The sequence below is a fragment of the Rhinolophus sinicus genome, chromosome 1 (genome assembly GCF_057876585.1).
Source record: "Rhinolophus sinicus isolate RSI-liver-muscle chromosome 1, RSI-T2T, whole genome shotgun sequence".
NCBI classification, from domain to species: Eukaryota; Metazoa; Chordata; class Mammalia; order Chiroptera; family Rhinolophidae; genus Rhinolophus; species Rhinolophus sinicus.
Genome location: NC_142501.1, coordinates 14,973,636 through 14,997,190, shown reverse-complemented (window position 1 = coordinate 14,997,190; position 23,555 = coordinate 14,973,636). Strand labels below are relative to the sequence as shown.

Here is a 23,555-nt window from a genome sequence, read left to right as displayed (position 1 = left end):
TGTATTTTAAAAAAAAGTTTTTATTTTAATCCTTCCTAGAGGAATACAGATTTGAATGAAATACATTCATTCCATAAATACATTAGCAGCAAAACCTTCCCACCAGTCCTTGCTCTCCAGCCCAGAGGGCATGCCTCAGCATAGGAGCACGATTATCAACCGTCAACATAAGGACGCATCTGCTTCCTGCTGAGAGCAGGGTATGCATGGGGACACCAGGTGAGAGCAGATGGAGGGAAGAAGCAACTAAGCCGGGACCCTGCAAACACACCCGTGTAACCAGTAAGCTTCCTACTTTCCAAACCCTTTGGCATCCACCATGCTTAACTGCTGAGGTCCTGCACCAGACAACTAGGAAGGCCTAACCTTGCCAATGCACCAATGGATTGGGAGTCATCTGTCTGTCATTCTGACTTGGCAGCATTTTAACGGTGTCTTGATCCTTTGCATAGGGTAAGCCAGATATGAAGGATCATTGCCTCCCTCCTTCCAAGGTACCCCTTTGCCAGCCGAGTGCAAGTGTGCTTGTCGCCAGATGACCCAGCAGGCATTATCTGACTCTCCACCTCCAGCTTCCCTTCGTCTAGGGGCTGGAAGCTTTACTGGAGACAGATACGTCTAAACCTACAAAGATCTCTCAGGAACCACCATCAAGTGCCAAACCCTGGCTTCAAAGCTAGTTTCTTGGCCAGCTGCCCGGGAATCTCTCCTTTTCTTCTCGCCATCACTGCCCATTGCCTGGCTGCTGCTGGTTCATCTGCCCGCTAGGCACCTGGGAAATTGTGGGGAAGCAAGATCTACCCTAAACTCCCAAGTGGAGATTAAGGCAGGTGGTGCTTTAAGCTTGTTAGCTGCGGTCCACGCACAACGCTCACACAGCGGTGTTCTGACCTGCGCTGGGATGCGTGAAGTCACAGCTGCACATAAAACACCAGAACCATCAGCACCCGGAACGACTGTGAGGCAGGGACCAAGTTCAGATGCTAAATCACAGGACAAGGGAATGTTGGGATAATTTAAAGGAAATCTGGTTTGTTTGGGTAGCTTCTCTCATCTTAGAGGGCAGCTCTGCCTCGGACAGTAAAGCAACAGGCAGATTATCATGTAGAGAACAGACCTCAAAAGTTGACATTCCCCTCCCCACACATCACTTAAAAATAGGACATGTGCCCTTGTGCCCCGTTTGTGTTAAAGTGTTTTCTTTAGGATGGCCCTCTGTAAGTGCTTCATCCATCCCATTCAGTCTGTTTTGACTGTTGGCTGGAAGAAGTCAGAAACCATTTTATAGAAAAACCATTGTAGTGGATAACTGGTTATGTGTGTTTTTCCCTTTTGCCTTTTCCATCCAAAACAGCTGGCTTTTATTTATGTGCAGAGAGAGACTCGTCTGCTGAATACACAGCACTGTTCATCCGACAGTCTTCCGTCCCCAGGGGGTCTGTTAGCTCTTCCTCTTCTGACTCATCCTCTTCTTCCTCCTCTTGTGCTGAGGAACCGGAGGTGGGCCCTTTGCAGGTTTTCAGGTGACGGGTGAGATGATATTTGGTTAAATAAGCCTTTGTGCATTTTTCACAGACATAATCCCGTTTTCCTTCGTGTGAATTGAGATGTTTCTTTAAATGATTTGTTCTCAAGAACAGCTTATCACACTTGGGACACTTGATCTGGCGTTCTCTAAGAGGAACACGAGAAAAAACATTTGATTTGGGGTTACACACGACAACTGAGGCACAGGCTTATCCTCCCCAACCTCAGGCCTTTGTCAGAGAAGCTCCATCCATCTAGAATCATATGTTTTTGTAGGAGATACATCCTACAGACGAGTCATAAAACACTTGTATAGTTTAAAAAGCATAGACTGATTTTGCTAAATGGAATCATACTGTATATTTTGTGTGTTTTGCTTCTTTCACTCAATAGTATTTGTGAAATTCATCCAAGTTGCTCCAAGTGTCAGTGGTTTGTCCCCTTCCACTGCTGTACACTACTGACAAACACACACCTTATCTGTGGTACTGGGTCTGTCTGTTGTTAATGAGTATTTTGGTGGTTTCCAGTTTTTTACCACCACAGGCAAGGCTGCTCTTAACAATCCTCTACTTGTCAGGTGGCTCACATACGCATGGGTTTCTCTAGGGCACACGTGTACACTCAGGAGCTGTCTAGCTGGATTAAAGAGTAAGCATATTCAGCTCTGAGGTAACACTAAGCTGTTTTCCAGTGTGGTTCTAGCAATACACATAGCCATCAGCAGCCATCTGACACTTCCGGTTGCCCACTTTCTCATCAACAAATGGAAGATTCAAATTGGAAAACGTTTGCCAGCTGGCCGGTCCATGAGTCTACCTCACTCAGGTGTTAACAGTAGCCCCTACAACAAAAACACCCAGCTCACAACGTCGTTAGCATCAAGGTTTGAGTAACCCTGGCCTAGACATTTTGGAGCTGAAAAGAACCTTAGAGATCATATAGACCAGGCATTTTTAAACTCTTCTTCGAGCAGCTGAACCCTATGTCTAAATGAAAGCCCAGTGTATGAAACGGGTAAAAGGGGTTAAATCCGTGACGGAGTGGTAAGGTGCCGTGGGAGCCTCCGAAGGCTGGCGCCTTAGCATTTCCACCACCTTCTCCAAGCAGGAGACCCTGCCTTCATGGAGCTTACACCTAGTGGAGGAGTCACACCATAAACAAATACAGTAAATATACAGCAAGATATCAGATAGTAATAAGTACTATGGAAAAAAAAGAAGCCAGGTAAGAGTGAAGAAGTCCTATTTTAGATAAGACAGTCAAGGAAGGCCATTCTGAGGAGATGACGGCATTTGAGCAGAAACCTGAATGAAGTGAGGGAGGGAGACAGGAAGCTATCCAGTAGGAGACGTTTCTAGACAGAGGACGTATAGTGCAAAGGCCCTGAGCCTGGAGTGGGTGCACTATGCTGTATTAGCAGCAAGAAGAGGGCCAGTGTGGCTAAAGCAGAATATGAGGAGAAACGTGATAAAAGATGAAATGGCAGGGGTCACCAAGTACCTTTACCACTTCATGAAGGGGCTTCTAGGCTCTGTTAAAGACCTTTGAAGCCAAGTATGATGGCACGCCCACTGGAGAATTCTAAGTGGAGATGGGCACACCCTTCCTTCCGCTTTACTGGATTGCTCTAGCCACTGTGGACAGAATATGGGCAGCATGCGGGGTTTGTGTGCACAGGCCGGGGAGGCTGTGCTGGGGAATGCGTGAGGCAAGAAGAGCCGACACAGCAAGGTCACCCGGGACGTGCTCCATACGCAAGGTGCTGGTGGTGTGGACAAGGGAAGACGTGCAGGAAGGAAAGGGTGGAAGGCTGGGGGGGGATGACTCGCAGGTCCTTGGCTCGAGCCACTGGGATGACTGGTGATGCCATTTACTGAGCTGCTGAACACGGGACAATCACGTTCAGAGAGATCATGGTAAGAGTTGAGTTACGGACACATCAGGTTTGAGTTGCCTCGCAAACATCCACCACTCAGACACGCTGACTGAATTAGATACGTAAGGCTGGAGATATACATCACAAAGATGGCATCTAAAGCCACGGGACTAAGGAGATGACCGGGGAGTGAGCGTCGCTGCTCTTGTGCTCAAGCTTCTCGCTCAGAGGAAGCGCAAAGCATCTGCCTCCTGCCTCAGTCTCAGGGGATCCCTGTGGGGGAGGAACTCCCACTGCTGCATTTGGCTTTAGGGCTGTAGCTGTTTCCTAACCAGGTAAACAGAATGAACTGCAATACTATTATATCCATTTTGAAATTCCTAAAAGAAAAAATACAAACACCTGAAATTTTTCCCAGTGATCTTTATAGGAAGCCTAAAGTCTCATTCAAATATATTTTAAGTGGATAGTTTTCTTTTATGAATGACTTACACTAGCTAAAGGTCCTGACAGTCCAAAAACTTCTTTCTATCCCGTGGGAGTTTGGCAAAGAGCCATATTATACCAGGTGTGCCAAAAAAACTGTACACAAGTGGACACTGGTCAGCGTTGCTCAAGCAGCAGTTCGCTGTAATCAGATGTGTCTGGACGCTGATTACAACCACCTCTTGTAACTGCAGGAGTCAAACGTAACTTGTATTCATCTTTTGTTAGCGGTATATAGTGAGTATTACAATTTTAATAGTTTTCCTTTCTTGAAAGGTGTATATATTTTTTTTGGCGCCCTCTGTATCTCATCATACTGACAAAGAGTCCAGATCCACATTTAAGAGAACTGTTTTCATTGGTCAGTACCTGATAAAGCCCATTCTCAACCCAAATGGAGAGAAAGCTATAAAACTAATCTCAAAATAATTTATACTGCATTATGCTGTGAAATGGTGACAAAGAAAAAGTGCAAATGTAGGCATCACTTAAAAGAAGAGAAAGTCAAGATCAAAGAAAAGAGCAACTCTATTAAAACCTGAGCAGATCTTATCTGGAATACTGTGTTCACTTCTGGGTCCCAAAGTTGAAACGAGGTGGTAAGAGGAAAAGTTGCAGAAATTAAGGACATTTGACCTGATGAAAATAAGACTTAAAGAGACCACGACAATGATCATGAGTTTGAAAGGCTGTCAAGGTAAAGAAATATTAAACTCATGTGTATGATTCCAGAGGGCAGATGTAGACTAAATGGACAGAGGCTGATACAGCTTGATGCAAGCCAAACTTCTCCTCAAAACTGAATCAGTTATGTGGTATTCAAGAAGAAATACTATACTTGCCAGAGATACTGTGGAAACAAGTCTTGCATTTGGATGAACTCAGTTGTTCTCAATCTGGCTGGACATCACAGTCGTTTGGGGAGCTTTTTTAAAACACCAAGGCCAGGGCTCTACCTTTGACCAACTGAGTTAGAATCCCTGGAGGTGGGGCCCTGGCACCAACTGCTGTTTTTTCCATTTCCCAGGTGATTATTATGGCAGTGTTATGTGTCGAATGTTGTCCCCTCCTCCAAATTTGTTAAATATTTTGTTTTGAAAATATGAATAAAAGTAACAACAGAGAGAAGTGAAAATTTTTTAAAAAAGCAAGCAAGCAACCAAGTGAAATCTTCTAGGATAAAACCAAAACCTCCGGCGTCTGACCTGTGGCTCCGCGGACACGGGAGGCACCCAGCGGGCGCCAGCGGAGGAGACAGCAGTCAGCCAGCGCCTGCCCGCCCCACCCCAACACCTGGGCCCTGGCGTGGGGAGACTCACTGCGTGTGGGTGAGCACGTGCTGCTTCAGGTCCTGCCTCCGCATGAACAGCTTGTCGCAGTAATCACACTTGAGGTTCTTCTCGCCGGTGTGGATGACCATGTGTGACTCCAGGTGAGCCTTCTGGGTGAAAGACTTGTCACACAACGTACACCGGTAGTTCTTCTGACCTGCACAGGATAAGCGATCACACTGTGCATCGTGCAGCCACGAGCCTCTCAGTGTGCGCAGGCACACGTACAGGTACGAGGCGGAGGCAGGAATACAACAGAACCTGACGGGAGGTGGGACTTCACTTTCTAGGGCTGTCGACCGAGAACCACTCACAGCCACACAACTTATCTTCTGCAACTGAAGCTGGTGAAGCCAATACATCTAACCTACTTCTCGGACTGCTTACCTAAAACATTTATTTATGTATTTACTTACTTACTTACTTACTTATAGCGCGCACAATATAAAATCTGAAAAGTCACTTATAATCCTAGCACCCAACCTAACTCAATTATATTTAAAACAAAACAAAACAAAAACCTCATGAGTTCTAGTACTTTTCTACAGGCAAACGTAGTTTTACAACCTACATTGACCTCATAAACCAGGGATGAAACAAAATTCTTCTTAAGACTGCAGAAAGAAGACGACTCTATGTCAGGGGCTGGCAAACCTTTTCTTAAAGGCTAGTCAGTATTTTAAGCTTTGTGGGACATACAGTTTCTGTTGTGACTACTCGGTCGTAACGCAAAGGGATGAGGAAGAATTTTACTTTCAAAGTAAAGAGAACTGATGACCCAGCTAAGAAAACTAAAACTTCATCAGGTGTTTTGTAGTATGCATGAAAAAAATAAGTGCCAACAGAAAGGGGTTCGTTTGCATGGAGTTTAGACGATGGAAACTCAACATATTTGGCAGTGTTTACTGAGCCATAGTCCCAGGCAAGAAACTGGCTCTGGCTGGTGACCAAGAGGGAACTGTAAGGGGAGGCTCCGGCTATTTCCAGAGAATTCCCTTTGCTTTAAGTCCAAACAAATGGATCAGCTTCCTGCTTATGAACTGCATTGCCCCCACCGCATTCAAAGTACAGCGGGGGCACCTGGAAAGTGCAGCACCTCATACCCACTCTCTCTGAGGAAGCAGTGATCCCAGCAAGCCTTACCACCCAGAGAAGTCCTGCTGACAGCCCGCTGGATTCATCCTCTAACACCTTATCTCACCTCTCCCTGCAAGACTCTCTCGCCGTCAAGCCTTTACCACCGCAACTGCTGTTGCAGAATTCCATTTTGATGGTCCAAGCTCACTTACCGGTGTGTATCTTGAGGTGGGTGCGCAGGTTGCTGGGATCGCTGAAAGCCTTACTGCAGAAGTCACACTTGTGGGGCTTCATCCCCATGTGACCCATGAAGTGGACATGAAGTTTGGAAGGAGAGATGAAGGCCTGAGGGCACATGGAACACTTCCACTTCCTTTCTTTGCTGTGGCCGGACCCATGGCTGCCGCTGTGGCCCTGGCTGGGACAATGGTTATGGATGTGGCTGGCCAGGTGGGCCTTGAACTCTGCGTAAGAACTGCACTCCTTGCCGCAGTTACACAGGTGTACATCTGGGTGTTCGGGAGCACCTTGGAAGAAAAAGTACTCAATGTCTCCTGATATTTACATTTTAACGCTGTTCTTGATATCAACAATTGTTACTCACAATCCTCCCGTCTACCAAAATTTCCAGCTTGCCTACTGCCCCTAAAACTACAGTCTTGTTCAATGCTCTATTCCAGCACCTCGAGTAGTGCCAGGCACAGAGGAAGCACTCAGTAAAAAGTGGACTACAAGGCAGGTTTCCTGGGCAAGAAACCTATGTGCAGCACACACTTAACCTCATGTGTCATCATGACACAGTGTAAAGAAAAACCTACAGCGTTAAATCAATTCAAGGAGTTTTGTTGTCCTTTACGAACTTAAATTGCAATGGTACTGGCTCAACAAGCAGCCTCAGGAACTTCAAATTCCCCAAATCAAAGTCCCAACACAAAAGCTATGAAAGAATACTGCTTGGTCCACAACAGTCACAGATTTGTGAAAAACCTCACCAATTTTAACACGTCTAACATGGGGTAATGCCCTTTTATATAGACAACGGCGTGTGATTTGTTTCAGCTGATATTTAAATCATTACCAAAACTTTACTCTGGTCCTTGGGTTTTTACTATGCTAGATTTGTGACAAACAAATCTGACGTTCACTTACCAATCTGCTGAGCATAATCCCGGCTGTAATAAAAAAGCAATTCATTTTCAGGAGGAATATCTTGTGAGGTGCAGAAATAAATTTTTCCATCATGGGGATAAGCCACCAAATTCTGCTCTTCCCGGTTCCTAAGTTATCATATGTAATAGATCAAAAATGTATTAATTTTGAAATATTTACCAAATACATCCTATCCCTTTAGCAAAATCCTATATAATATAATGACTTCTCTGGGTCATTTTTCTAATTGCCTATCCTACCTATTACGAAAGACATGTATAGACACAGAGTTCTTCAGTACACCAGTTTATCGCCCTGTTTTACAGTCAGAAACACTAGAGTCTATTATTAGAAGAAAAGTACATTAAGTCTTAAAAAACAATATGACAAAGACACAGAGAGAGAGACAGTTGAAGAAGAATTAACTACAACTAATAGCCAATGTAAAGAGAAGGCATCCACTTGCAAATTCAAAGGTAACAGTATTGTTCCTTACTGCACTGGTAAGCTGAAGAAACTGCTCATTAAGAAAGGATAGTTTCTTGTGTTTTGATTTACAATTACGATTAGTCAACAACTACTGGAGTGAAGAAGGTGAAAAGCCTTAGGCCTTAGAGTATGAGCAGATGTCAGTGTAATTTGTATTCTCCAGCTATTCCCTGTTACATCAAGTTTCCTACTGAAAAACATCTGAATCATAACAATTTCAAGACTACGCTTACCTGGCTTTGCGCACAAACATCATCCAGTTACATTCATTTTCGTCAGTTGTAACAATGCAGAATTCTAGGACACCATTGTGGTATATCTGCCAACAGAAGGCAAACATACACATCAAACGAACTGATAAAAAGTGCTACTAAATTTAGGCTAGCAATTTCTTTTACTTTGCATTAGGTACCAGCTTTCCTAGTCAGTGTGAAAATACATAGCAGCCTTCTTACATCTGTTATTTCACCAGTCCCCCTATTTCTGGCAATCCCATAAAGACTATCAGAGACCTACACTCAATGCTCAGTGCTTAGAATGACATTGTTTTTGATGAATCACATTTTGGCTTGACTGGAAAAGACAAAAAACCTTGTTTTTATCACACCCCACATGGTGCCACTGAATGACCAAACAAGGCCAGAGAACCATCTCTTCTCATTCTTTTTTAATGGACTTAGCATTCTTCTAGGTTCCCTTTCGGATACCAAAATTAAAAGTCCCAGTGCCAATGGCATCTTACCTTTCCAATGATCACAAGACCCGTTTCCCCTCATGTCACTTTTGAAAGCGTCACTCCCCATCTATTGACTAAGATCTATACGAACATGTCACAGGAATAGCTGTTATGTCAATAGCTTGTATTTCTAGCCCCTCCCATTAGAAAACCAGAGAATCATGTCACCTTCTAACTCTAGAATTGTTCCCTATGATAAATATTTCAGGAATGTTTTGGCTGATTATAAAATAAGGCTTTCATCTTTCATCATATAAACAAAGCCAATAGCCTCAGCTGCCACAAGTTTAAAAGCAGAATCATTTGATTATCTAATGAAATGGAGACTAAAACATTTATCCTCTATATTCTATAGCTGGTGTTTTGCTATGCAATGTATATAACTTGGCTACCAAGAACAGAAAGTCAGTAATATTAAGTAACTGACAGGTGAATGGCACGGTGTGAGTTGTGGCTAATTTTGACTTTTACGTCACTTTTAACTACCTCATCAGAATAAAAACATCCAAAAGTCAGACACAAGTTTCATAAACACTGACCTTCCAGATGTGGCTCACTGCCTTGTCTGTCCATTCTGCTACCTCCATGGAGTGACTCTGCTGGCCAATCAGAGGCCCAAAGCAAGTCCGCACAGGAATGGTTTCTCCAGCCCACACGCCTGTCAGCAGAAGAACACTGGTCAGCCACACAATCAGTGATTTCAACATCTCAGACGACACAGAAGAGGGGAGCTAAGTCCACGCAAAGAGTCTTATTTTCAGTGAACCCAAGAACTACTGAGAATCCAGCACTTCTGAGACATATCTAAGTCTTATAGGCACATCCTGTAAATATGGAAAATGTCATGAACAGATTACAGGGAGCTCAGAAGAAACATGCAGAGTAAGAAATGGCATCGGAAATTCCTGAACCCAGATTTATATACTAGCAATCAAAGCATTTCTCTCCAAATATGTTACTTTGGAGTTAATACATAAAAAAGACCAGAGAACATTATTCTATTATAAAAATATAAAGCAATTACTACAAAATAAATCACACTTCTAAAATCGTTTGTGCTTAAAGCACTGCTCTATTATTACCTAAGTTGTTTCATGTTTTCAACTGACATCATGCCCAAGCTACAACTCAAAGAATAATGAACTTTGATTCATATTTTCAAAGAAATGGCGCGATACTTCAAAAACCACGTTAAATTCAAATATGGGTAAGCATGCTCAGGCAGTCTGCAGTCCTTATTCGTTTTCCCAAAGGAGTATTAGACAATTTGCAAACATTCGATCTAAGTATCTTTTGCAATAAATGGTTGTCAGGATGAATTTTCCATGTTTCTATGAAAGAAACAAAGTTTCAAAGAGTGTTTTGTCATGGTAATTGTTAGTCGATGCTATAGCTAAAAATAAAAGTCAAGTCTTCAAAGACTCGGGCCAGGATTCTCTCCTCTATTCCATTCTGACTCTAAGGGGAACTTTCCCAATAAAGTTTTCAACTTGATTCATTCCTATCACCAAGGGCCAAGATGAAGAGTCCCTAAAAAGATACGTCTTCAGCCATAAATTGACTTTGGGATCAACCAAATAGTCAGTAAATTATACACATCCACTTTTACAACTCGACCCTACAAAGAAAGAAGAGAATAGATGGGGTTTTATGGTCCCACAGTTCTTACCAACTTCTGCTCCCACAATTGACTGGCGGAGAACAAGCTGCTTTGGGAGAGAAAGTCTCGCTCTGCTCTCTATTGGCGTGTCCGGAACAAAAGTCACTGGTCCGTGGTCGGGGCAGTCTGAGGGATAGGCTCGGTCGCAGAGGGTGCACCCTGCAGGCGGAAAATATGAGAAACACAAATGGGGTTAGTTCAAGCAGGCTGCATTACCGCCCACTTTTTAGTTAAACGCTAATTACTAAAATGTAGTAAGAAGCAAGGTTCTAGTAGAAATTAACCAAAGAACTACTTTCTTACACTAAAATATACCACATATATATACATACACTTATATTTTTCAGCAAGATCTGAATTTTTCCCTTTGGATCCGACAGGACAGTCTCCTATTCAGTGCACAAGGGACAGACTGATCAAAAACTAACACTACATTACCTCATCCTTACGCACCTTCTTCCACCTACTGTAAATCATCCCCAGATTACGTATAACACCCAATACAATGGAAATAGCTGTTATACAGTATTGCTCAGGGATCAACTTCCTGAGATTTTTTTTTTTCCGAATATTTTCGATCTGCAGTTGGTTGAATCAGCAGATTGCAGAACCCCCCATGGAGATGGAGGGCCGACTGTGCAGCACTCCTTACGTTAAATACATAAGTAATACCTTTAGCTAGGATGTTCTAAAGTCCAAAATTAGATTCCAGTTCTACTAAACTCTAAGAGGAAACTGAGCCAAAATGCTGTTAGTCATGTAAAGCCAAAACAAAGATGACATTACAGGACCACGCTACACGCTGTTCTCTTTTGCTTTGCTACAAACACTGGTCAGCCAGATTCTGAGGACAGATACTTACACACACACAAATTTGCAACCTGTTCTTTGGAGCAGCAGGTAGAATATATTCTTGCAGGTGTATCTGCTTAACATTCTTAATTTCTTACTGTTCATATGGTCTTTCTTTATGCATCATCGGAAAGGGTGCTTCCTTCATATACTGTTTTCTACGCTTAGTGTAACTTCGCTATTACAAGCTCATGGGTGTCTTTCACCATAAATCTTTTGCTCCCCTTTTACTTTTCTTTCTCTATGTTGTAGTTCACGCCTCGATTAGCCAATGAATGAGTTCAAACTTCCCAAATTTGTTCACAAAATAGGTGAAATATGTAACTACAGCCACCTAAGTGTCTCTTTTTCCTAAGCAATTTGTTAAAATTTCTACTTATACGGCATAAAATATCAGTGTTTTCATATTTAGCCAAAACAGTAATAACATATTACTTCTTCAACTACTACTTGATTAAAACTTCTTTGAGTATCACATTAGAGATCCCTTACCCTCACTGAGAACTGACTCTTAATAAGAAAGGGAATTACCTCCAAATAAACAGGATTCAGATTTCGTACAGCAAAAATACTCAGTTTTCTCTAAAGATATACAAATAGCCAAAAAGTACATGTAAAGACGTTCAACATCATCAGTCATCAGGGAAATGCGACTCAAAACCACAGTGAGATGCCACTTCACACCCACTAGGATGGCACTAAAAAAACAGAAAGTAAGTAAGTGCTGGTAAAGACGGGGAGAAACTGGAACCCTCACACTGAAGCTGGGGATGTAAAACGGTGCAGCCACTTGGAGAAAGTCTGGCAATTTCCCAAAAAGTGTAACACAGAGCAATTTTCCTCCTCAATATTTATCCAAGAGAATCTAAAACGCATGTTCATACAAACACTTGTACGTGAATGTTTCATGGCAGCATAGTTTACAACAGCCACGGGGGGAAAACAACCCAAACGCCCACAAACGATAAGTGGGTAAGATGTGCTCCATCCACACAATGGAGTATTTTTCAGCCATAAAAAGAGTGACGTCCTGACGTGTGCCACAACGTGAATGGGCCATGACAGCATGCATTATGCTAAGCGGAAGAAGCCAGACACAGAAAGCCACACATGGGTGATTCCACTTAGAGGAAATGTCCAGAATAGGCAGTTCCACAGAGACAGAAAGTAGTGGCTGCCTGAGCCCGGGTAACACGGAGGGACTGATGAGTGGCTGCCAACGGGGTTTCTTTACGGGGTGATAAAAATACTTTGGAATTAGACATTGGTGACAGTTGCACAATCTTGGCAATTTACTGAAAACCACTAAACTGTATACTTTAAAGCGTACATGTGAATTATATCTGTTTTTAAAAACACAACTAAAAGCAAGAGGTTCTGCTTGCCCACTTACAAAGGATCAACAGGTTGATTTAGGCCACCTCTTATCTTCTGCTAAATTCATGAGCCTACGTTACATTCCCAGATTAAAATATTCAAAAATCATAAATTTGAGACTTAAAAGGTTAACACCAAAGGGTCTCCCCGTCGCTTGGCTTCTGTAGCACCGGAAGCTTCCTCCCACTTTTCCGACCATCCTGTCCGGTCTCCTGCGGCTGCATCTTATCCCCAGGCCACACTCCACACTCGTCCTAGCTGATCTGCCCCCACTTCCACAGCCACGATTAACGCTGAGGATCCCTAAACATTTCCAGACAGATCGCTGAGCTCCAGATACCGCTACTGAGTGTCTTACAGACACCAACATCAACATGTCTAACACTCAGCCTCACTCCTCAAAAAAATAACCTATTCGTCCTCCGCTATTCATTATCCTAAGGGATGGCACCACTACCCACCCCGTTCTCCTGCCAAAAACCAGGGTCTTCTCCTTAACACTTCACTCTGGCTTCATCCACTCAACAGGCTCCACTGAGTTCTCGTAAATATCCTCTTTTCCTCATCCTTGGTACCTCTACCTAGGATGGAAAATCATCACCTTTCACTTAAATGATGGCAGCATCTTCCTTACCTGTCTACTTGCCTCTACTAAACTAGTTATCCTCACATGACATCAGAACCTCCCGCCGGTGCTAAGCCTCACTCCTTAAAACCCTTGGTGTTCTGGCTCCTACGTCTCTTTCATCACATACCCCTCCCCTCACCCCCATGTCATGCTTTGGTAATTCTGAACTACTAGTCAGTCTTTTAGTTTGAGGCACTTCAGGGGAGACAACTTCTGTCTGGGACGTTGTTCTTCCTGATCCTCAACTGCCAACATCTTTCTTGCCCTTCAGGACAGTGCTACCATGTACGTTCCCTCCCCTGGTAAGTTTCCCCTGCCCCTTCCAAGCCCTGGTTCGACGCTTCCCCCCTCAGGCTCCTTGGGCGCCTTGCACTTCATCCCCCCTTTGCACTTATCACACCGGTACCGCGACAGCCTGCGGCTCGCCTCTGCTTCCCCTCAGACTGCAAGCTCCTTAAAGGCATGTGCTGTCTCTTGTGGACCATTTTCTCCCCAGCATCGAACACAGAGGCTGCCACGTAATAAGCACTCAACATGTTTCCTGCATGAATGACGCATGCAGTGACACCAAAAAAAAAAATGACCATTTTTATATTGCTTTTGGTTATTGTTGCCCCATAAAAAGAATTTTACATGCCCAACTATGGCGATTTATATGCATTCTGAGCAAACACAAAATTGCATTTGTATCCACCTATGCTTCCTTATGGGGACAAAAAAAAAAGTACACATAATCTTATCAATTTTGTCGTATGTTGAAAACGCACAAGGCATCTTATAGAGAATACCTTATTAAAGTTTATTCCTATAAGTAACTCTCTATTTGTGAAACCTTGGGAAACACCTTACATATGATAGAGGTAAGCTTATCTATAAAATGACGGTTTCCGTACTTCAGGGGGATGCTGTAGGAACCAGTGAAATGTCTGTATGTCATTTGGCTTACTTGAAGCAAAGGGCACCACACTCATATAAAGGACACTACAAAGGCACATTCCAGAGCCCCGTTACTTTCTATACTCCCGTAACAGCTGACAGTGACTAAGCCTGTTGGGGATGACGGCCCTTTCTACAAAAATGTCCAAAAGAAAAGGGCTAAGCACACTCACAAGTTGTAAACAGGGCTGCCATACTGTCCTTGTTTGAGTTGGAATCTTCCATTTGCAGCGAAGGTGGTACAAAAGAAAGACTGTCTGACGATACATCTACATGACCCGTCCCCATAGCAACCTCCTGGGTGATGGAGGACACAGCCACAGGTTCTAGGCTTAGGCCAACTTCATGGAGGGAAACCGATTCTAGGGAGGCGAGGTTGTGTGAGGTAGAGAGTGCCACGCTTACAGAGTTGGTGCTCATGGCCACGGTGTGGATGGAGTCACTGAGGGTCCCGTCAGACATCCCATTGACCCGACTTGCAATGTGGTCCGTCTCCATGACCACAGGCAGCTCCAGGCCGTTCCCATGAATAGGTATCACACCACCGTGTCCCACAGCGTCTGCTGTAAGGTTGTTGCTCACCGAATCCACCGACAGAGGCTCATGACTTCTGGAGCCATTTGGGATCTGAGAATGCTCGCCTGCAACACCATCCATTGTAAGCTCCTCCGCCATTCCATCTGTAGAGATGGGGCTGGTAACCCGGGAGACGTTCTCCATAGTGATTGTTGTGTCCAAGGCCACCTCGTGGCCATCACTGGGGTGGAGACTCTGGGCACCATGTGTGTTCACAGAGCGAGAGTCTATTGAAACAATGCCTGGTTCCAATCCAACATTTCCACTGGGCTGATAAGGATCTAGTGCTGAAGGGTTATTGGCAATAGATAATGCTGTATTACCATCAACATTTATGGAGTTGGGGTGGATGTACTGAGGAGGTGGCCTGTCAGCTAAATACGATAAAATGCCTGAGGAAAGGAAAAGATTAGAGAACAGGAGCTGTTAAATAGAAAGAGTTCCACAAGCTAGAAACTATTTTCCTCACAAATGTAACTAAATTAAAATAATCTCTGAACTACTTCTGTGGTTTAATCAATATACATACTTCATAAATAGCAACATATACATACCATAATTCAGTTGTTCCTGTGAAATCGTAAAAAATAACTACGTTCTTTTGAAATCACTGAAAATTAATCATTTAAATGCTGTCTTTAACATAGACATGTTTGGAATTCCTGAGTCCTAAGATGCTGAAATTTGCTCTGCAAGAGTTAAAAGGTAAAATGATTTAAAAGTAGATCTTCCACGTGAAAAAATAAAAGTTGATTAAATATAACTTTTAACTTATTAAACACACTAGGCTCTATTCAAAATAATCACAAATGTACTTGCTTTATTAAAACAGAAAGGACTATTTTTATACTCATGCTTGTGAGGATGTGGTGAAATGGTACTTCCTGCATTACCAGGAGGAGTGTAAATTACTAAAACCTCTTTGAAAAGGATACATATTAAGAACCTCGGGCCAGCCCGGTGGCTCAGGCGGTTGGAGCTCCGTGCTCCTAACTCCGAAGAATGCCGGTTCGATTCCCACATGGGCCAGTGGGCTCTCAACTACAAGGTTGCCGGTTCAACTCCTTGAGGCCCGCAAGGGATGGTGGGCTCCACCCCCTTCAACTAAGATTGAACACGGCACCTTGAGCTGAGCTGCCTCCCAAACGGCTCAGGTGGTTGGAGTGCATCCTCTCAACCACAAGGTTGCAGGTTCGACTCCCGCAAGGGATGGTGGGCTGTGCCCCCTGCAACTAGCAACGGCAACTGGACCTGGAGCTGAGCTGCGCCCTCCACAACTAAGATTGAAAGGATAACAACTTGAAGCTGAATGGCACCCTCCACAACAAAAATAAAGATTGAAGGCACAACAACTTGACTTGGAGAGGAAAAAAAAAAAGTCCTAGAAGTACACACTGTTCCCCAATAAAACCCTGTTCCCCTTCCCCCCCCAAAAAAAGAACCTCAAAAACGTTCATATATTCCTTCTTGCACAAGAAATTCCACTTAATGTAATCCTAAATGCATTTTGTAAATATTATACATAAAAATGTTCATGTAATGGTAATTTAAAAAAATGGAAAAATCAAACTGTCCAACAATAAAGACTGATAATAAACCATGCAATATCCATTCAGTAGAATGTAATGTATCATTAAAAAGGGTGATTCTGAAAGCCATGTAGCAGTCGGGGAAAATAACTACCCTGTTTCCCCGAAAATAAGACCTAGCCAGACAATCAGCTCTAATGTGTCTTTTGGAGCAAAATTTAATGTAAGACCCGGTCTTATATTATACTATTTAAGACCCGGTCTTATTTTATTGTAAGACCAGGTCTTATATTAATTTTTGCTCCAAAAGACGCAGTAGAGCTGATTGTCCGGCTAGGTCTTATTTTCGGGGAAACACAGTATGTAAAAATAGAGAAATATATTAAGTGAAAAAAGTAAGGACATACAATTGTATAAAAAGTATAATCTTAATTAATAAAAACAGCAAAATCTATAAACCAAAGACAGGAAGTATACCAAAAATATGGACGATGGCACTATGAGAGGTTCCCCTACCTATTTGCTTAATTGTATGAAATGAGTATATAATACTTTATATCAGAATAAAAATTCAATAAACTTTAATTGATAATAAACGACAACACTGTAGCAGGACGTGTAATAGGGAGAAATTACAATTGCAGAGTTAAAAAATTTAAACCAAGGGGATGGTGGAGAAAGGAGAAAAACTACTTAGGTGCCATTAGGAAATTAAGCTTAGTCAAACTGCTATATTAATAATGCATTACCTGTACATTCTAAGAGGAAAATAAATATAAACAACTTTTTTTCCACCTAGAAATTAATATCTAATAATGACAAACAGAAAAAAGTGTTATTCAAGTCTTCAAGCACTGAGGTCAGGAGTCAGCCCTATTCTTTCTTCTAACTTCCCGGAGAACTACCATATAATACTTACCAGGTAGGATGGTTCTGAAGTAACTGCTCTCCAGGTGGGGGTAAGGTGGTGGAGGTAGGGTGTAGTTTCTTTCAGGTAACCCGCACATCACCCCTCGATCCCCAATACCCATTGGGAGCATCAGAGACAAAGCAGAAGGCAGAGAGCTCAGGGAGGGACCCAGGTTTGGAATTGCCACTGGCAGGCCTATAAAAAAAAATGTTTTTCTCAATTAAAAGAAAATAAGGAAGTAACAATTCTGTCTATAATCACGGGCTAAACTCTTAGACAGGTTTTTTGCTTACAGGCAAGAATCTCACCTAGCAACCCTTGACATCCCCAGATAGGGAGTGTTGTGCAGACATCACAAACAGGTCCTAAAGTTAGTTCTCAAGTTAGTTTTAAAATGCCACATTGGTCCTCCAGTTGTCTGTACTGCTCTTAAGTACCAAACATTTAATTACAATTAAAAATCTAGCTTGAATGCAATTTGAGAAAACAAATTATACAGAGATTAAAAGGATGAGAAGAAACATACACGAGTTCACGAGAATGGTCTGAGTTGTGATGTTACAGGTTTTTACATATTTTATTTTTCCCATTTTATCTGGTAAGAATGCTTTACTTTAAAAATTCACAGATATGCTTCTACTTGGAAAATAATCTAATTTAAAGATAGAGGTAAAACTGTGTGTGTGTGTGTACTTTTATACAATCTTTTGCATATATGCTGTACTTCATTATTAAAAAAAATATAACCCTTAGCTTATATCTACCTTGGATTATATCCATCTGCAAAGTGTCAAAGTGACTCTTACTGTGCCTAATTATCATAATGAATACTCACCAACTTAGGCAATACTGATTTGCATTATTTTTACCAGTGGCAATATTTTTTAATAGGCTTTTCCTCCTTAACAAGAGTGTCCACTAAAAGAAATGCCTACGACATAATCAAATGGATTAACAACTAATAAATTAAAAAAAGAAATTTTATGGACATTTAGAGGAATGTAGAGACCTTAGTTTAGATGACACTTATTTAACTGCTGCATTTTAGTAATTAAGCAAGTAATTCTCTATAGAGAACTATTTAAATAACTTATAGATTTAAATACTCTTAAACATTAACTCTTATTTTGATAAAGGTCCAAATACATCACAATGTCACAGAGCCTTAAGAATCACTAGCTTACCATTCTAAGAATCAAGAGCTTGTTTCTTTTCCATTTCAATAGAAAAAAGAAAATTAAATTAGGCAGATAAAAGAGGTTCTAAAAGTATAGTGATGGGGCAATGAGCTTCTCCTCTGTTGTTCTCCCAGGTATTGAGGCTCGTGGGCAGTTCCATGCAGGAGATCCATCTCTGGTGCCTCCTCTTTCTCCATAATTCTAGGCTGGGAGCATTTGCAGTTGTTGCCAGTTTCAGATGCAGTAGAAAATAAAGCTGGATTTCTCATGCTTTCAGGGAATAGTTATTAAACTTTGATCCTCCGCCGTTAACCCAGGAACAGAGTGCCAAGAGTGGGAACCAGATAAATGGGTAATCTTAGACAAAATGCCAAGTCAATTACAGTTCGAGACAAAAGGCCACCAACTGAAGCAGAGGACTAAGAAAAAACCGCTAGTCCTATCACTGGAGCTCCAGTGCTCTGCAGAAATGTCTTCTTCCACTGTGCTACCCCATGGAGGCCGCCATTCACACCTGCTTGGCTTGTCCCTTCCACTCTTCTCCCTTGACTCTGAGCCTGTCTAGGCTCCTTTGAGAATTGATACAGCAGTTAAGTGTTGAAATTCAGTTGCTCTCCCTTACCACTCACCTGGGGCAGGGATGGCATTGTGAGTGGGTGAGGCAGCCAAGCCCAGGTGACTCCCTGAGACTGGCAAGGCATTGCTCACAGAGGATGAAGTCAGCTGCTCCATCCCCACTGGGCTCAGGTTCATTTCATTCATCCTAAGAAAGAGTACACATAACTAGTTATGCGAACAATTGCCTCAGGAACTCCATTTAAAGTACTAAAGAACCCAAAACAATGGGGGTGGGGACATGGGACTTAACCATCATTTCATTTTGTGCTCACAGCTCTCTGAGATAGTGTCATATTCTTTCTATTGACGAGGAAACTGGGATTCAGAGACAGTAACTCAGTCAATGTCACACAGCAGAAATAGGATTTAACTCGGGTGTGCCTTATTCCAAATGCTGCGCACGGTATCTGAAGTTTGCAATCCTTAGAGCACATTGGCAATGAGGGTTTGTTGGTCTTTTTAAATCACCCAAGTTTTTCCTTTCACAATATTTGTTTTCTCCAATTGGCTTATTATTTTGAACCAGGACTTTCATAGGCAGTTTGTTTTAACCTGTGCAAAAAACATTTGCTAGTTCTTACCAGGAGTTAAAGTGATACTGGGTCTGAATTAGATTATCAATGGTGTGAAGAAGCACCGTGCTTTCTCATGGATCAGCATTTTATTAAAATTGTATAGCAACATTTTAATAATTAATCATCTTAATTTCTTCCACATATCAAGGTTCGTTACGTAAGTTCTGCCAGATTCTACTTCATGTCTCTCACCAAGTCATCAAAATAAGGTGCGTAAGGAAACTGAGGCTCAAAAAGAGACTGCCAGATGCCCCAAATCACACGGCACCTCCGTGGAAGCACACACATACAGGTCATGCTGCCAAAAAGTTGTTCAATACACCAATTTTTACCTGTTTTTTACCGACAGACCATGTGGGGCAGGCCGAAGAATCTGAGAGTCACCTTTTCTATGCCGTCTATCTTGCATTACCATTAATAACGTCGTAAGAGTAATACTGATTTGAACAAGACATTATTGGAGGTTGTTATCAGTATTAGTCCCTGGATCAGAAATTACAGACTGCCGTAGTATAAACATCATACTTTCAAGAGGCCAGCCAACAGGCTAGTTAAGGGAGGTCACTAACACCCTCCAATCCTTACAATGAATATCACAGTAACACATTCTTCTGTGTGTGCCTGTATATACCTGGGAGGGGTGAAGAAGGGAAGGAGGACTCAAATGGATCTACATATTCCTTAGCCATGAAAGCAAATCTAAATAGGTTTTTAATTCTGAACAATGGCAGTATCAGCTATCAATCAACCTGAAAATAACAGCTAACACTTATTACTGCCTTCCTATATGTGTTAGATTCAGGGCTAAGTGATTGACATGTAATTATCTCACCTAATCCTTAACTACTGTAAGGTGGATATTCTTCTTAATCCCATTTTAGAAATGAGGCAAATGAGACTCAGAGACATGAAGAAACTTAACCCAAGATTACATAACTAGTAAGTTGCAGAGTTGGGATTTAAATCAGGTCTGCCTAACTTAAGAAAACCAAGCTCTTAACTACAATTAGAGAAAGACAATTACAATGAAAGGACCATTTTGCCTTTTCCACAATTCCGAAACATTCGATCTGTATTTACATAGTGGGATATGCTTCAAGTCCCATGCAGACCTGTTCCTGCATTATTCTATACCCACAGGCTTCAACCTTAGCTCTGGCCATGTATCTCATGAAACTAAGCTCCCAGACATTAATGAAGTATACAAGGCTGACGGAATACAGTACCCTGTATAGAGCAGGCCCTCTGAAATGATGGAGCTTAGATGGAGCAATGCAAGCTCATCCGTACTAGAAAGATAACTAGAAGCGCAGGGCAAATTAGGTACATCTGATGAAAGACAGTAATTACGTTATCAAAAAATGCAAAAAAAAAAACACCCCAAAAACAACAGCAAAAAAACCCCTTATAGCTTAAGGAAACCACAGCTACCTCAGTACTGAAAGTTTCTGGACTTGGGTTGGTTTCAAACAGACTTTTTCTGTAACTTTTTATAGCTACAAATAGAATGTTTACTTAAAACTCTGCAATTACTGAGGTAGCAATGACCTTCAACAAATTGGTTACACTAATTTTTTAAAGTACAATTAAAAGTCTGTGGCTTCAAATCCCATTCTGAAAATTCCTGAATATTAATAATCTGTGTACCAATTGAGATAAAAATCAAAATGGTGTTTACAGGTTGACTTTTCAAACCAGTTGAAGCCAGAGTTTAATGTGAAAGGCTCAGCAGATTTCTGCTGTTGTGAGTCACTAAAATGTGATGACCTCAGCAGCCATAAACCAAAGGTAACTAGTATCCCAGAGAGAAAGCAAAGGAAGAGAATTTACAACATCACCCTCATAAAACTCTCACTCTAAACTGCAATTCTATTGTTTTTTGTTTTTTTTTCCAATCTAGTTGTGAAGGGCGCAGCTCACTGGCCCATGTGGGAATCGAACTGGAGACATGGGTGTTATGAGCGCGGCGCTCTGACCAACTGAGCCAACTGGCCACCCCAGTGCAACTCTATTCTATCTACCTTTCTCATATGGGATCTAGGAAGCAATCCTGGGAGAAGAGCCGGAAATCAAGATACCAAGCTCTCTCTTCTTCCCTATATATTCCTCATAAAATTATTCCCTTCATACTTCTACAGCTAATATGTGTGTGTTTCTAACTAACCTATGATGGAACCATCTGCCAGCTGTTGGACTTACAACTTTACTTAGACTGACATATAAAAACTAACTGAAACGTAGTCATTTTGCAAAATGCAACAGTTACAGTAATTTCAATGAATTTGCTTTATCTTCTGTATCCTAAACATACAGCCTATGAAAGGATCCTAAAAGACCAGCCAAATGTAACTTTCTGTATTGTACTGGCATGGTACCAAAAAGTAGCAAACTTTAAACAGCATGAAGCCTGCAGAATTAAGAACTTAATTTCTCCACCTTACCATCCAGACAGACGGTAACCAGCAAAATTCAAGGTGATGCATGGTGATGAGCTAAAAATACACTCTGGAACCCAGATAAAGACATTATTAAACGCTCAAATAACTCAAAGGCATAGGATAAAGGTGACAACGAGCCAACAATTGATGAACGACTACTTAGAACAACTATGCAAATCTGGAGTAAATTAGGTTGAATCAGAGTATACTCAACATTAGTTTCTGGAATTCTTGTTCCCTTTGAGACACAAATCGACTTGCAAATCACACCTGTAACTTTCCCAAAGGTACCAAAAACAAAGGCTCTCTGAACTCTCAAGTGCCACATGTTTTCCAAAGACGTCACCAGCGTTGAACCCACCTCACTACTTACCTGTGATGCATCTGCTTGGGGCCAAGGGTCAGAGGAAAAAGCACACGGGTGGCGGGGAACCGGCATCAGGGTTTGCGTTCCAGGGTCACGTGCTACCGCATCTTGCTTACAACCTCTGCACAAATGCGGCCACTCGTCCCCGGGGCCGTCCGGGGCCGCCCAACTTCTCCCGAGGGCCGGCGGCCACGCACCCCGCCGCGAGATGGGACATGCCGGGGGACACCCGGGGCTTCTCCTCCAGGAGCTTCGGGAGGGGGGCTGCTCGACCTGGGGGGAGGGCAAGGGCCGTCACCAAAACACAGGGAGGATGCAACCCCCGTCACCTCGCGGCCGGAGAGCCCAGGCCAGCGGACACCGCCTCCCAAGGGCGGCCAACTCGCCCGCCCGCCAGCACGGGACCCGCAGGCCGCCACCGCCCTCGCCCCGCCCCGGCCCGCGCGCAGCCCACCTGTCGGCCGCGCGGGGGGCGCGCGCGCCAGCCCCACCGCTTTGTTCCTCATCCGGGCAGAGCTCGCCTTAGGGCCCTCCCCGCCCGCTCGACCCCCGCGCCCCAGGGGCCGATTGCCTAACGCTTCCCGCCCGGCCCAACCCGCCGCACCCTCCGAGGCGCGTTTCCGGCTCTTCAGCCACTCGCGGCACCCGCCGCTCCTCCCCTCGTGCGTGCGCCCCTCCCCGCCGCGGCCCGCAAACAGCACCCGCGCTTCGGCTCGCCCCTCCGCCCGCCGAGCCCCTTCCGCGCGTGCGCACCGTGGGGACCCGGGCGGCAGCCGGGCAGGGCGGGCCGCGTCTCAGTCCAGCAGGATCGAGTGGAGCGCCGAGCGATCGACCTAGTTGCTAGGCAACCAGGGCGGATGTGCACGCAGGGAGTGTGTTCTGTGTCCCTTAAAGACCCCAGACTCAGGGTTTCAGTCTTCAAGGTACTCGCCCATTAGGGAAGCGCGGGCCCACGCAAGCCCATAAGATTCGAAACAAGGGACTTAGCCCAGAAATGGCAGTGTTGGGATTGGGATTGTAGCTCCCGTATTTTTCACATATTACACCTGTAGGGTGGCAGTTTCCCGGCTTCAAGTCATCAACGGTGGTGGTGGGATTTTGTACAAATTTCTTTCCCCTTCTTTCTTTGCCCTTCTTTTCCTGCTGCATGCCAGGCACTGTGTGCTAAGCCCTAGGAATAATACTGAGATCGTTTTAAAGGAAAATGGTTCCAACAACACACTGCCTGGTAGCTTCC

General features: G+C 43.3%; 1 protein-coding gene across 3 annotated transcripts; it reads right to left on the bottom strand.

Moving 5' to 3' along the window:
- Positions 1-23,061, bottom strand: PRDM4 (PR/SET domain 4). Of its 3 annotated transcripts, none has more exons than XM_074326267.2 (12): positions 22,923-23,061; positions 22,325-22,591; positions 18,950-19,083; positions 17,152-17,337; positions 14,301-15,095; positions 10,344-10,493; positions 9,214-9,332; positions 8,172-8,257; positions 7,450-7,577; positions 6,513-6,827; positions 5,212-5,380; positions 1-1,674 (listed from the first exon to the last, which is right to left on the bottom strand). In XM_074326267.2, exons 2-12 carry the CDS (start codon positions 22,333-22,335, stop codon positions 1,362-1,364), a joined length of 2,406 nt encoding a protein of 801 aa, XP_074182368.1. In that variant the 5' UTR covers positions 22,336-22,591; positions 22,923-23,061; the 3' UTR covers positions 1-1,361. The 3 variants fall into 3 exon arrangements, with proteins under 3 accessions (XP_074182368.1, XP_074182367.1, XP_074182369.1); XM_074326266.2 differs by having other exon boundaries at positions 22,773-22,946; XM_074326268.2 differs by lacking the exons at positions 18,950-19,083; positions 22,325-22,591; positions 22,923-23,061 and adding an exon at positions 18,327-18,436.
- Between the last annotated feature and the right edge of the window lie 494 nt (positions 23,062-23,555).

Coding starts and splice junctions, on each gene's coding strand:
- PRDM4 (XM_074326267.2), bottom strand. Junction 17,338..18,949: donor CAATGCCATCCCTGCCCCAG/GTGAGTGGTAAG, acceptor TTTTTTTTATAG/GCCTGCCAGTGGCAATTCCA. Junction 9,333..10,343: donor AATTGTGGGAGCAGAAGTTG/GTAAGAACTGTG, acceptor TTCTGCTGACAG/GCGTGTGGGCTGGAGAAACC.